Source organism: Oryctolagus cuniculus, chromosome 15 (assembly GCF_051225735.1).
Source record: "Oryctolagus cuniculus isolate XC-2025 breed Fujian yellow rabbit chromosome 15, ASM5122573v1, whole genome shotgun sequence".
NCBI lineage: Eukaryota > Metazoa > Chordata > Mammalia > Lagomorpha > Leporidae > Oryctolagus > Oryctolagus cuniculus.
In genome coordinates this window covers 9,013,559-9,028,780 of record NC_142881.1, presented here as the reverse complement: position 1 = coordinate 9,028,780, position 15,222 = coordinate 9,013,559, and the positions used below count along the sequence as shown (strand labels likewise).

Below are 15,222 nucleotides of genomic sequence, written 5' to 3'. Positions count from 1 at the left end.
AGCTTTATCCACTACACTACAATGCCAGCCCCAGAAAGCCTAGTTTCTAAGCAGCAGGGATTTCCCTATTAACCCCATCATCTCTCCCACAAAGCTGCTACGCAATAAAAACAGCTTTAAATATTTATCTTCGTATAATGAAAACAGACACTGTGAAAACCACGGTTACCTTGTATTTCATCTTGGGGCAGGAGTGGATGTAGAAACCCATGTAATAATAGCTGAGCTGCGGTGCCTTCTCATGGAGCTGCCTGGTGAAAGCAATCTCTCTGTCAAAAAAGAAGACAAAGGCACAGCTAAGTCTGGTCCCAACGTCTATAACACATGGGATCTGATGGAAAATATATGATAAAATTCCTATCAAACAATCAAAAACATTCAAACCCAAAAGAAAAAATTTTCAAAACATTGTAAGATTTTTACTGAAGAGACATGAAAAAAACAAAACTCAGTTATTTTTGAGTAAATGCACCTAATACCAGGCTTTATACTTTATTGGGCAAAGGAGCCGATTTAAAATTCAAATAGCTTAAAATTAAAGAGATGCACAGGGTCTTGTTACTATTCATTAGGCCCAAGAGTTCTCAGAGTATCTGTGCTTTTCAGGCTAAAGCACTACAGCAGATGGCAGAATTCGAAAGCCCAGAAATCCCAGGAAGAATGATTGTGCCTGGAATCACTGGCATGCACTTTCAGCTGAAGGTGACACACAACTCAGCCCTGTATTAGGGTGCAACCCTGACATCCACAAGACTGCTAGAAGGGGGTACTCCGTTACCCAACACCTTCCCTCTGTTGGAACAAACACTGTCGGCACCTTGCCTGCAATACCTATGTGCAAAGTGGTTTTAATTTGTATCCGGGTAAATCCTGGCACAGTTTCATCCTATTTGCCCAGCTAACTGGCTGTGTCTGAAAGTTTTAAGTAAACTTTCAATATGCTTCTCAAGTATAAAGAGAGCTGTCTTGTTTCCTGAAGGTTTTCCATTTTTTTCACCTTTTAGTAGTGACAAACGCTTTAAGTGAAAGAAAAACGTTTCTCAAAACTGATTATTCTGGGGGCCGGTGCTGTGGCACAGTCGGTTAACCCTCCGCCTGTGGCACTGGCATCCCATATGGGCGCCACTCGAGTCCCTGCTGCTCCTCTTCAGATGCAGCTCTCTGCTGCGGCCTGAGAAAGCAATAAAAGAGAGCCAAGTCCTTGGGCCCCTACACCCAGGTGCGAGACCCCGAGGAAGCTCCTGGCTCCTGGTTTCAGACTGGCTCAGCTCTGGCCTCTCACTGTCTCTTCCCCTCACTGTCTGTAACTCTACCTCTCAAAAATAAATAATAAAAATAAAATATTTTTTAAAATACTAATTTTCTGCACATTTTCAACTCAGATTTAAACCAATTCAATTTAAATTGAAGGCTTTCTACCCTAAAAATTAATCTTTAAACTATTTCTAAATTCAAGCAGATTAAACATTTTTAGCCTCTAATGGTATAAATCTTTCTATTCCTAGAACTAATCGACTCTCAAGGTTCAAACTGAGTAGGAACACACTCACACAGTCCAACTTACAGCCACCCCAATCCAGCAGGGCCCACCCAGGCACAGCGGTGCTCTCACTCGGTCTTGCCCGCCTCAGTGAACTGCACCACTGCTCTGTCTGGACTCAGTGAGTCACCCCTAGTTCTTTTCCTCTGTCTCACACTGAATCCTTCAGCAAGTCCTTTGATTTCCATTTCCAAAACGCACCCAGAACCTGACTACTTCCCAGCACCACCACCTCAGATACCCTGGCTCAGGGCACATTACAGCTCCCTTACAGATGAAAAAGCCTCCCAGTTAATTTCTCTTCCCACTCTTGCCTCTCCACAACTCCCACAGAATGGTAAAAGTGTTTTTATTTTATTTTATTTTATTTTTTTTGACAGGCAGAGTGGACAGTGAGAGAGAGAGACAGAGAGAAAGGTCTTCCTTTTCCGTTGGTTCACCCTCCAATGGCCACCGCAGCTGGTGCGCTGTGGCTGGCACACCGCACTGATCCGATGGCAGGAGCCAGGTACTTATCCTGGTCTCCCATGGGGTGCAGGGCCCAAGCACTTGGGCCGTCCTCCACTGCACTCCCTGGCCATAGCAGAGAGCTGGCCTGGAAGAGGGGCAACCGGGACAGAATCCGGCGCCCCAACAGGGACTAGAACCTGGTGTGCCAGCGCCGCTAGGCGGAGGATTAGCCTAGTGAGCCACGGCGCCAGCCAAAAGTGTTTTGTTTTTAAAATTGATTTTGTTTGAAAAAGCAGAGATGTCCCCAGAGATTTCCCATCTGCTGGTTCACTCGCCAAACACCAGCAATGTGGGCTGTGCCAGTCCAACACCGGGAACCCAGAACTCTGGGCATCACCTGCCACCTCCCAGAGTGTGTGTCAGCAGGAAGATGAACTGGGAGCAGAGCCAGGACTCAAACCCAGACACCTGATACAGGATGTGGGTATCCCAACCAGCAGCTTAACCACTAGGCCAAATGTCCAGCCAAGTAATCCTTTCAGGTATTAATCAAATCAAGTAACCTCCCCAAATCTTTACCCTTACTCTGGGACTGGCCCAAGTACACTTTCTGATGCTCACACAATAAGGAAATCACCTAACGCATTTTTCAGAACATACCCCCATCGTCAAGTGATGCACAATTGTATAACTGTATTTCTTCTAGCAGTCTCACACTTCAATTCATTTCTACCACATTAATTTAACCTAATTAACAGTGAAAAATATATATGATAGTAATGACAAGAATGTAAGTAACAAAGAACATAAGTGGTTCTAATGTGAGCTTAAATAAATGTACAAACTAAACAACAAAAGCTTGAATAAATGTACAAACTAAATTACAAATACAATTATTTATTACATGCTAGGGTAGATGGAGATCTTTACAAGCTAGAGAGTCACCATCAGACACTGCTTCTAAAGGTGGTACTTCTAAGTAAGTATGTAACTAAGAGACTATTACAGCAACAGATTATTGTAATATACTGTCAAATAGGACTAATGTTACATAATGAAGTTATAATCAAGTAAATAATTCTTTGAAGTGCTATAAAACCCACTGCAACAACCCAAAAAGCAATCTTACCTTAGTGCAGAGTAGACACCCAAGGACAGAAAGGAATACTCAGGGTCATAGTACAAATACACAGACGAGACACAGGATGGAAGGATGTCAATCACCCCCACAGCAATGATCTTTCCATCCAACCAGTACTGCTGGTGAAAGGAACCATAACCACAGTCTGGTCCATCGGGGGCGCTCTCTGCCTAGGAAGGAGACAACAAACATGACCAGGCTGACAACTCTTTTTTTATATCAAAACTCTTATAACTAATCTATTGTACTTTAAATTTACTCAGGTTGTAAGTCCTAAACTTTCCTCTCCATTGCCATCATCTTCCCTATATTAAGTTCGCCCTATGCAAAATGCTTTAATCAAAAAATGAAGCAGAGATAAACTTAAGACTTCAACTTACTTTAAAAAAAATTTATTTTGAAAGAGTTATAGACAGAAAAAGACAGAGATCTTCCTCCTACTGGTTCACTCCCCAGATGACCACAACAGCCCAAGCTGGGCCAGATGGAAGCCGGGAGCTGGCAGCTTCATCTGGGTCTCCCATATGGGTGCAGAGACCCAAGCATGTAAGCCATCCTTTGCTGCTTTTCCCAGGTCATTAACAGGGAGCTGGAGCAGAAGTGGAGCAGCCAGGACATGAACCAGCACCTCCGATGAGGCGCTGGTGTTGCAAGCAGCATCTTTAGCCGCAAAGCCACAATGCCGGCCCCTTCAAAATACTTGTTTTAATATTTGACAGTAGGAAACTTCTCAGGACGAGTCATCACTATGCAACTACACTCTTTTGCTCTACAGAAGGCTGAGAGAAACGATGTTTGAAAGAGAAAATACAGGAAAGGGCTGCGTGAAGAAACAGGCGCCCCCAGATGTCGCCAGGCCTGCCCAGGACAACCCCAGCAGCAGGAAGGCGCAGGTGCCTCCGCGCTCTCCAGGTGAGATCCAGGTGAGAGTTCCTGTGTAGTACAAAGGGCTATAACACGTCTCCTTCCTTCATTTCCCAAAGGAAAAATAAAGTTATTTCCTGGCCATTATCTTTATGTAAGTGTAACTATGCAGAAAAAAAAAAGATTTCAGAGAACAGGCAGCTTTCTGTAAATGCAGCAACATGAATTCCATTTCTTGTTTTAAAATACAGCTGCTCTTAAATAAAAATCACACAAATGAAAATTATGAAGCAACATTTTAAAAAGGCTTTACTACAGGATGAATGGATGTTAAAGATTAACAACTTAAGTGAACAAATACAATTTGCACATCATGTTCACAATTAAAAATCACAGAAGGGGCCGGCGCTGTGGCGCAGCGGGTTAATGCCCTGGCCTGAAGCACCAGCATCCCATATGTGCACTGGTTCCATTCCCAGCTGCTCCTCTTCCAATCCATCTCTCTGCTATGGCCTGGGAAAGCAGTGAAAGATGGCCCAAGTCCTTGGGCCCCTGCACCGGTGTGGGAGACCTGGAAGAAGCTCATGGCTCCTGACTTCGGATCAGCGCAGCTCTGGCTGTTGCAGCCATCTGAGGAGTGAACCATCGGACAGAAGACTGATCTCTCTCTCTCTCTGCCTTTCCTCTCTCTGTGTAACTCTGACTTTTAAATAAATAAATCTTAAAAAAAAAAAGTTCCTCTGGGAACTTAAAAAAAATCACAGAAAATGAAAATGTATATGGACAGAAGCTAGAGAGGAATGAAGAAACATTAAAAGAGCAGGTTTGCTAACACCAAAACCAGAAGAAAACAATGTAAAAAAAGAAATCTACAAATCTCTCATGAAAACAGATGTAAAAATCCACAACAAAGTATTAGCAAGTTGAATCCAAAATGTATGGGGGTTCCAAAAGCTCATGGAAAACGGCTCCATGGGCTTCTCAAAACCCACTCAGGGACAGGCCTTTGGCACTTGGGACAACGCCCACATCCCAAACTGGAGGGCCTGGGTTTGAGTCCTGGCTCTGCTTCTGGTTCCAGCTTCCTGCAAATGTGCATTCTGGAAGGCAGCAGATGATGACTCCAGTGAGGCAGAGTTCCTTCTACTCGTGCGCGAGACCTGGACTGAGTTCCAGACGCGTGGCTTCACTACAGCCCCAATCCAGACGTCATGGGAATTGAGGGGTGGGGGGAAAACCAGGGCATGCAAGATCTGTCTCTGCAGAGGGAGGGAGGTTTGCAGTGAGGTTTTAGTTATAACAAAAAAAGCGCAATCTATGAAATAAAAAAGCAAGTTATTAAAATCAGAAGCTTCTGCTCTATGAAAAACATTGTGAAGAGAAGAAAGAATCAGAAAATAAAAAGTCAAGTCACGAGCTTGGAGGAAATCTTGCAACAGACATATGTAATGAAGCACAGGTTCTCAAGATTCAATAATAAGAACACAAACAACTCAAGAAACAAGCAAAGAGCTAGACAGACTCCTCACCACAGAGACTGTACACATCTAGATGGCAAATGAGCACGTGACAAGATGTTCCCCCACGATGTGAGAGTGCAACACAGCTAGCAGAACACGGGAAGTACAAACACTGAGCACCAGATGGCTGTAGACGACGCACGGAGACAGGAGCTCGCCCTCACTGGTGGGGATGTAGAATGACAAAGCCAAACATACTCTTAACCATACAGAACAGCAAGTGCACTCCAAGGCATGTATCCAGCTGATTTACATCTCTCTCCTTCTTTCTCTCTTTCTCTCTCTCTCTCTCTCTCTCTCTCTCTCTCTCACACACACACACACACACACACACACCTAAAATCCCACAAAGGTATGTTTATAATAGTTTTACTCATAACTGTCCCAAACTGTAAGCAACCAGGGTACCTTTCAATAGGTAAACAGGTAAAGAAACTGTAGTATATCCATAAAACGGAATATTCGGTAACAAAAAGAAATAAACTTATCAAATGACACACACACAATGGGGAAAACTAAAATACATATTGCTAAGTGAAAGAAACCAGTCTGAAAATGCTGTACATTGCAGAATTCCAAAAGTAATAAATCCAAAAGTATAAAACAGTATAAAGATCAGTGTTGTCAATAGTTTGGAGAGATTAGAAGAGAGATGAACAGATAAACACAGGGGGATTTTCAGGTAGTGAAACTATTCTGGCATGGTATGTACCAATAGATACATCATATCATGCACTTATCAAAACCCACAAACCCTTACCTCACAAGAGGCGTGTTTCAATGTAAGCTTCAAATGCAAATTTTTAAAAAATCATTTAGGGGCCGAAGCTGTGGTTCAGTGGGTTGAAGCCCTGCCTGCAGCGCCAGCATCCCATATGGGCACCAGTTTGAGTCCCAGCTGCTCCACTTGCGATCCAGCTCCATGCTAATGCGCCTGGGAAAACAGCAGAGGATGGCCCAAGGACTTGGGCCCCTACACTTCACATGGGAGACCAGAAGCTCCTGGCTCCTGGCTTCAGCATGGCCCAGCCTTGGCTATTGTGGCCATCTGGGGAGTGAATCAGCAGATGGAAGACCTCTCTGTCTCTACTTCTCTCTGTAGCTCTGTCTTTCAAATAAATAAATCTTAAAAAAAAAAAAAAAAAATCACTGGGGCTGGCGCCGTGGCGCAACGGGTAAAGCCCTGACCTGAAGTGCTGGCATCCCATATGGGCACTGGTTCTAGTCCTGGCTGCTCCTCTTCTGATCCAGCTCTCTGCTATGGCCTGGGAAAGCAGGGGAAGATGGCCCAAGTCCTTGGGCCCCTGCACCCACGTGGGACACCCAGAAGAAACTCAGTGTAGCTCCGGCCATTGCAACTATCTGAGTAGTGAACCAACAGATGGAAGACCTCTCTCTCTCTGTCTCTACCTCTCTCAGTAACTCAGTCTTTCAAATAAATAAAAATAAAATCTTAAAAAAAAAAAAAAATCACTTAGGAGGGTGGCGGATCCCAGGAAGGCCCGTAGCCTGTGCCAAGAAAATCTAACTTTATTACCAATGTATGAAATGGTCTTCCTTACAGAGGAAAGGCTCCAACTATGGGAATGAAGGGATCTGTAAGAACAAAGACAAATGGAGGGGCTGGCACTGTGGTGCAGTGGTAAAGCCACTGTGACACCAGCATTCCAAATGGCATCGGTTTGGGTCCTCACTGCTATGCTTCCAATCCAGTTCCCTGCTAACAGCCTGGGAAAAGCAGTGGAAGATGGCCCAAGAGTTTGGGCTCCTGCCATGCACATGGGAGACCCAGATGAAGCTCCTGGCTTTGGGCTGGCCCAGCACTGGCTGCTGTGGCCAGAATGGGAGTGAAGCAGCAGATGGAAGATCACTCCCTCTCTTTGTGTAACTCTTTCAAATTAATAAACTTAAAAAAAAAAAAAAAAAAAAGGAAAGCAAGAACCAGGCAATTCACAGGTAAACATGGGTAGAGTCGTCCATGTATTAATGGGCGAGAATTGGAAATATCAGTTAAGACCTCATGTTTAGCTTAGCTTAATATACAGATGGTTATACATAGAAATCTTTACAGGTAAGTGTGTATTACAGGTCTATGTCTACGTCTGGGTTGCTATGCACACAGACACTTCTCTGTTCCATCAGCTAAGAAGGCCTAAAAGAAACAGCACTCCAGTAGCAGTAAGTACACCTAGCACTCACATCATGGTGTCTAATACCATTCTACAGTAAAAGGAACCAGGACTCCCAGGAGATATGGCTGATTCCAGGACTGGGACAGAAAACATACAAAATGAACAAGAATATTGTACATGTCTGAAAGCAAGAAGTACTCAAAACAAACAAACCCATATTGATGGGAGAATGTCAAAGGGAAACAAGAGTCAATTTAAAGAGCTCCCAATCCAAAGCTAGAAAAATCTGAGAAACAAAATAAAATAGTGCTGGGCTTATGAGTTCAAGTATAAAATAAATCCCCGTCAGTACATAGCGATGTACAGACTGAAAGAGAGACAAGTGGGGGAGAAGAGACAGACCTCCCACAGATGCTCTGCCCCGAGGGCCCAAGAGCACCACTCCTCACCAACAAGCTCCTTCCAAGGAGCACAGTGTGGAAGGAGGAAACAGGTGGTCAAGGTCAACCACAATGAGGAGAGAATTTACTAGGATGCAGCAGTAACCAGATTATAAAATGTTCACTGTGAGCATTAAAATGTTGTTTGGGCAGTAACTGTATCTTTAAACCTTTTAAAGTTCCACCAACTATAACAATACATTATGGGGTTTTAGTATTCACTGTCACATATAGATTGTGTTTTTTTAAAAAGTTATTACTATCTCCTAGAAATGGCACAGTTTGAAGAGTAGAGCAGGAAACACGCAGAAGCACTAACCAAAAGGAAACAGAAAAGGCTGCTGGTCCTCTGAGCTTGCACTAACACTTACCTAAAGCACTACTGGTTTTGGAGCTTCATCACCTGTCTCAGAAATGAGAATGCTCCAAGAACAAGAAATAAGTAAGTCATACGTATCACTGAATTCTATGAAAGCCATCTTTCAAGTACAAGCCCTGAGGCTAATAGGAATGAAGCTCCCAGGCTTTGAAATCAATCATAAAAAAGGAGCCACTGCAGTGACACCGAGACGGAGAAAAGCTGACGGTTCACGACATATCAGATGGGGAGCCTGTCAAATGTCAGAAACACTCTCTGAGCCAAAAGCGGCTGACATGACTCTGAAATGAGTCTGAATCCAGGCTAGTGCTTCATTCCAGGACTCATTAAATTGCATATGAATGTTCATCTGTACATTAAAAACGGTATTTATCAAGAACAAAGTATGAACTCAATAAGTATTTCCTCAATAAACAACCAATACATTCTACTGAATCTAAATATGAATCACCTGTACTTACCCTCTCAGTTTAAAATTCTCCCCGTTTCTCTGGCCACTGCACCTCCCATCTGATTCCTGATTCATTTACTTCACACGTTAGTTCCCCTAACTGGGACCCTGTCATAACCAAACTGTCCTGCCACAGCCAGTGTTCCCATCTCTCAGTATTCCCGCCTGATCACTGGGGTCTTCTCCATCTGCAAGGCACTTCACGCAGGTGTCGGCTGCCTCGTGGTTACACAGGGGAGAGTAAATCCTGTCTGTATCTGCTCACAGGTGAATAAAGCTGAAACTCAGGAGCCAGTAAGCAATAACAAAGGAGTTGTGAACTGACTCTCCAAACAGGCCTCCTGGCTCCTAGACCAACACTATATTTAATGCTATTTAAGGAAACCAGCTAATCAAACACATTTGAAGAAAGTCACTTTTCAAAAACACCTAGTACATCCAAGTTAACACAACATCAGAAACAGTATTTTGTTTTTGCACTTTTAAAATTTTCTTAAAAATTGCTTTGCTGGGGCCAGCGCTATGAGGTAGAAGGTTAAGCCTCTACCTGCCATGTTGGTATCTCATATGGGTGTAGGTTCAAGTCCAAGCTGCTCCACTTCCTTCTACATCTATCAAAACCCACAGACATGCAATGCACAGAATGGACGCCACTGTAATAATAACGTATCAATAGAGGCTGGTCAGCTACACTACAGGTGCCGCGGTAGTGAAAGATGGAAACAACAGAGGACCATGACAGTATTACTCTTTCATGAGACAAAGTGAACAAAATATTAGTAACTGTTGCTAGAAGACAGCTTATAGGGTTCATTATACAAGTCTCCTAAGCATTCCAAAAATACCTACCTTTTAAAACAAATCTTTCAAAATTTAAAGTTTCATTTTTATCTATATTTGTTTACTGATACATCTCATTTAACAAATCTATTCAGAAATACTAATTCAAATTGTTAAAACATTCTTTCACATCAATAGCTATGCTTGTAAATAAAAGGTATTATGTGCAATACACATCAACTTCTACTTTTAAATTTGGTAGGCTCCAAGAATATATTTACCCAAATTGGAAATGGAACTTGGTGAGCCAACGGTAGGGAACAGAATTGGGGGCAAACAGTTAACATAAGAAGAGGTTGGGGCCGGCGCTGTGGCGCAGCAGGTTAATGTCCTGGCCTGAAGTGCCGGCATCCCATATGGGTGCCGGTTCTAGTCCTGGCTGCTCCTCTTCCGATCCAGCTCTCTGCTGTGGCCTGGGATAGCAGTGGAGGATGGCCCAAGTGCTTGGGCCCTGCACTCTCATGGGAGACCTGGAAGAAGCTCCTGGGTCCTGGCTTTGGATCAGCTCAGCTCCTGCCATTGCGGCCATTTGGGGAGTGAACCAGCAGATAAAAGACCTCTCTCTTCCCCCTCTTACTGTCTGTAACTCTACCTCTCAAGTAAATAAATAATTCTTTAAAAAAAAAAAAAAAAGGTATGGAGGGCCAGAAGTAGACTGGCTACAGGTGGACTGAGTCACAGCTCTCCCTTCCAGGAGAATCATCACTATGCTACAGGCATTTACAACCACTTTGCTTCCTGACTCGGCAACATGCATTACACGAAAGATCGTCAGAAATTCACTCTCAAATCTCAGGCCCAAACCCAGAGGTAGAGTCAGAATCCTACATCTTAAAATTCTCAGGCACTTGAGCCACACTTGAATTTTCAATACAGTGGTCTAAATGGCAGGTAGAGAGAGAAACCGACCCCACTGAATGCAAAATCCAAGCCGAGTCAGGAAGAAACTGAGCGTGGTATTTGGCCAACTGCTACTTGAGGATGCAGGACCGGTCCTTTTCCTCCTCTTTGTCATGGGCCTGATCAGCACAGCGGAATTAATTAAAAGTAAACAAAACGACAAGAAAGGGACATGTGTAGCTCCAGAGCAGAGCCTACACTTCTAGATCCTTTGGACACAGATCTCAGCCAGCACTGTGCTAACTAGAGCCATACTCTGAACCAATCAAAAAGAACAAGAACCAGAAACTAGTTATCTGTGTTTTGTGCATTTAAAAAAACACCTGGGGCCAGTATTCTGACACAGCATGTTAAGTCGCCACTATTTACAAAGCCTACATCCCATATGGGCACTGGTTCAAGTCCCAGCTGCTCCATTTCTGATACAGTTCCCTGCTAACACGCCTGAGAAAGCAGAAGGCACAAGTCCTTGAGCCTCTGCACCCATGTGGGAGGCCCAGCTGGAGTTCCAGGCTCCTGGGTGTTGCGGTCATTTGGGGAGTGAACCAGCAGATGAAAGATCTCATCCTCTTTCCCTATAGCTCTGTCTTTCAAATAAGTAATAAAATATTTTTTAAAAATCTTTTTAAAAATCTTTATTAAAAATCTTTTTAAAAAACCTGTAAAGGGGCTAGCGCTGTGGCACAGTGGGTAAAACCACCGCCTGCAGTGCTGCCATCCCATATAGTCACCGGTTCAAGTCCCAGCTGCTCCACTTCCGATCTAGCTCTCTGCTATGGCCTGGGAAAGCAGTAGAAGATGGCCCAAGTCCTTGGATCCCTGCACCCGCAATGGGAGACCTGAAAGAAGCCCCTGACTCCTCGCTCCCGGCTCAGCTCTGATTGAGACCATCTAAGAAGTGAACCATCAGATGGAAGACCTCTCTTTACCTCTGCCTCTCTGTAACTGCCTTTCAAATAAATAAATATTTTTTTAAAAAAATCTGTAAGTATTCCAAACATGAAACTTGGTTTCTTACAGGGAATTGGAATATGAATGCAAAGCAACTGGAAGGCTTTCACGTGCTTCTGTGTGAAGCAATGCACACTTCTACATTACTCAGCAAACAGGACAGAAGGGTGTCTTCCAACTCTCTCTGCCCTGTGTCACCCTCACCCCAACCAGGTCAGCAAGGGCTATACCTTACCCTAATTCAAGTGGCTCAGTCCCCCATCACTAGAGAAGCCTATGGCACTGACAATTCTTTTACTTTCTTGATAATTCTACTTCAATAGGTCGGAGTGTTCCACATCCTCAACCTCTTACTTATGAAGGCTTTAAAAAAAAAAGATTTATTTATTTGAAAGTCAGCATTTCAGAGAGATAGGGAGAGATAGAGAGAGGTCTTCCACCCACTGGTCCACTCCTCAAGTGACCGCAACACCCAGAACTGAGCCAAGTCGAAGTCAGGAACTTTATCCAGGTCTCCCACATGGAAGGCAGAGGCCCAAATACTTGGACCATCTTCCGCTGCTTTTCCCAGGCCATTAGCAGGGAACTGAATCAGAAGTAGAGCAGCTGGGACAGGAACTGGCGCACATATGGAATGCCAACATTGCAGACTGTGGCTTCACCTGCTATACCACAACACCGGCCCCTATTAAGGCTTTATAACTGTTAACATTCCTCAACTGTCACAAACACAGAAGATGATGTAATTAAAAATTATTCAAATATGTATATATACTAATTGGGAAAGAGAAAGTGAAAAAGGTGCTTGCTTAATAGTGCAGGCACCATGTAAATCAACAGGGCTTAAACGTCTTGGTCTCAAAATCTCTTTAAAACTAGAAATCACTGCAGATATCAGACGGCCTTTGTTTATTAGGCTCTATCTATAGATACTTATTGTACTAAATATTAAAACTGGGATTTTAAAAATTGTATATTTCTTCATTTACTTAAAAACAATAAACTCAACACAATCAATACATGGGGGAAGTGCTCTATTTTCCAAAATAAAAGAGCAATTCAACAACAAAAAAAAATGGCATTGCTTTAAATTTTTGCAGATGTATTAAATTGACAGAAGACAGCCAGAGTTTTGTATCTGCTTCTGCATTTCTAATTGCAATTATGTAGCCTCTGGAAAACACTGCCACACACTCATGAGAGAACGAGTCACAGAGCTAAGAATGGCCCAGTGTGATGACCTGGAGGGCAGTCTGAAAGGGCCTCAGGACTCTGCAGGGCTTGCTGGAAAACACTGCCGAGCATCACTGATACAAACCTGTTTCTAAGCTGCGGGTGGAGGAGGAGGACGCAGAGCGTGAGCTGCAAACACAGAGGGAGCAGGTTACAACTACCTGCGTTCAGGATTCAGGACCCAGAGATCTGGATCGGAGCCCTGACTCCACCACAGACTTTCCTGGCTCTCCGACCCAACCAAGACAATAATTAAACTTCTTTTCAAAGCCAACGCCTTCACTGTTCACACAGGCACCCTAGTGCTGGTCACCCTCGAAAGTAGCTCTGAGAAACAAATGACAATGTACAAACAAAACAAATGTTTGCAGTGAGTAATCTGGGCCAGTTTTCACTGCTTGTTTGTAGGGTATTCCAATGGCACATCCTGAAAGTGTTTGACTACAAAAATACATTTGTGGCTCATTTAAAAGCAGTATATTATCTTTAATTTCCTCATAAATAAGTCAGTGACATTAGCAACATTTAATAGTTTTTTCTCACATCTGAAGTTTGCAGAGTTTTGGATATGTCAAATAATTAATTAACCAAGTTATTTTTTAGAAGTTCTGCAATTTCAAGGATTTAGTTGATAATGGGATTAAAAAAATAAAGTTCACCTTTAAGCTCCACAAAAAAAAACACCATCCTAAACGCTGGTGAACAATGGCCCTGCCACTGTGATTAATGAGCCTTGCGGCAACAAGACCAAAGGCGCTGTGCAGACATCAGTGTCCGCAGGCCGATGCTGCCTCCCAGACTGCTCCAAAACGCGTACATAGTTTACTCTGATAAAGCACCCCTGTCTCCTCACCCACCTGCCCCACCTGCCCCTTTGTACCTCCGTCATGCCCAAAACACATTGTTCAGGCTCAAAAGAACAGGCAAAGGGGGAGTCCCACCCCAGGTGCCAGGGCCAGCGTGTGGGGTGATTTCACAGAGGTTCAAAGAGAGAAGAGGCAAAGCCTACGGAGGCTTTGGGAGAGCAGAACCCAAGTTCTCCATCCTTTCCAGGCAGCTAAAATACCTCTCCCCAACTGTATCTGTACAACGCAAGAATGGACAATTAGATAGTATCTTGAATTTTTGGTAAACAATTAACACAGACTCTCATGTGGTTATTTGAGGCACTTGATAAAAAAAATCTACATTATTTTAAAATAACTCATTCCTGAAATTGGTTTTCATTTTATTAAGTTTCATGCAACTGCACCAAAGTATGGATTCATTTTAAAAACAAGAACCACAGGGCCAGCATCGTCCCATAACAAGCAAAGCCTCCTTCTGCAGCACCAGCATCCTACAGAGGCACTGGTTAGAGACCTGACTGCTGCACTTCCAATCCAGCTCCCTGCTGATGTGCCTGCGAAGGCAGTGGAAGACGGTCCGAGTCCTTGGGTCCCGCACCCATGTGGGAGATCCAGTAGAAGCTCCTGGCTTCAGCTTGGCCCAGCCCCCAGCCACTGCAGCATTCTGGGGAATGAACCAGTGGATGGAAGCTCTTGAGCACACTCTCGCTCACTCCATGTCTCTCCCTTTCTTTCTGTAACTCTGCCTTGCAAATACGTAAGTCTTAAAAAAAAAAAAAAAAAAAGCGAAGCCATTATGGTGTCAAAATCTACATGATTTCTTAACATCAAAAACTAAATTTGAAAATTGGAAATAGTCTAAGAAATAAAGAATAAATTTAATTTGGAAAATGTAAATGGTAATATTCATGGCTAATATATCACACAATTTCATGTAAGTGATTTAAAAACCAAACACAGGGCCGGCGCCGTGGCTCAATAGGCTAATCCTCCGCCTTGCGGCGCCGGCACACCGGGTTCTAGTCCCGGTCGGGGCGCCGGATTCTGTCCCGGTTGCCCCTCTTCCAGGCCAGCTCTCTGCTGTGGCCCAGGAGTACAGCAGAGGATGGCCCAAGTGCTTGGGCCCTGCACCCCATGGGAGACCAGGAGAAGCACCTGGCTCCTGCCTTCGGATCAGTGTGGTGCGCTGGCCGCAGCACGCCGGCCACGGCGGCCATTGGAGGGTGAACCAACAGCAAAGGAAGACCTTTCTGTTTCTCTCTCTCACTGTCCACTCTGTCAAAAAAAAAAAAAAAAAAAAAAATACAACTCATTCCAAAAACCTGCAATCAATGCGCTAAAAATGAAAACACACATTCAGTATTATCAGATTATGAATTGTCTTTTTATTCTTTCCTCTATTATCCATATTTTAAAATAAACATATAGTAATGTTACAATCAAGAGTTTTAAAAAACAAGGTTGAAGAATGACTAGTGATTACTAGTAAAATCATCTGGAAAGAGGTTACTGGGTGCCTTAATCCACCTGGGG

General features: G+C 43.7%; 1 protein-coding gene across 50 annotated transcripts in view; it reads right to left on the bottom strand.

Annotated features, from left to right (window-relative positions):
- The window catches only part of ATE1 (arginyltransferase 1), a 183,020-nt gene that overhangs the window by 92,923 nt on the left and 74,875 nt on the right, over positions 1-15,222 (bottom strand). For all 50 annotated transcript variants that reach the window (XM_089313914.1, XM_070057115.2, XM_070057114.2 and 47 more), the window contains 2 exons: positions 3,120-3,301; positions 170-269 (listed from right to left, as the gene is read on the bottom strand). In XM_089313914.1, the coding sequence (XP_089170040.1) occupies positions 170-269; positions 3,120-3,301 (282 nt within the window). The remainder of the gene's footprint in view (positions 1-169; positions 270-3,119; positions 3,302-15,222) is intronic.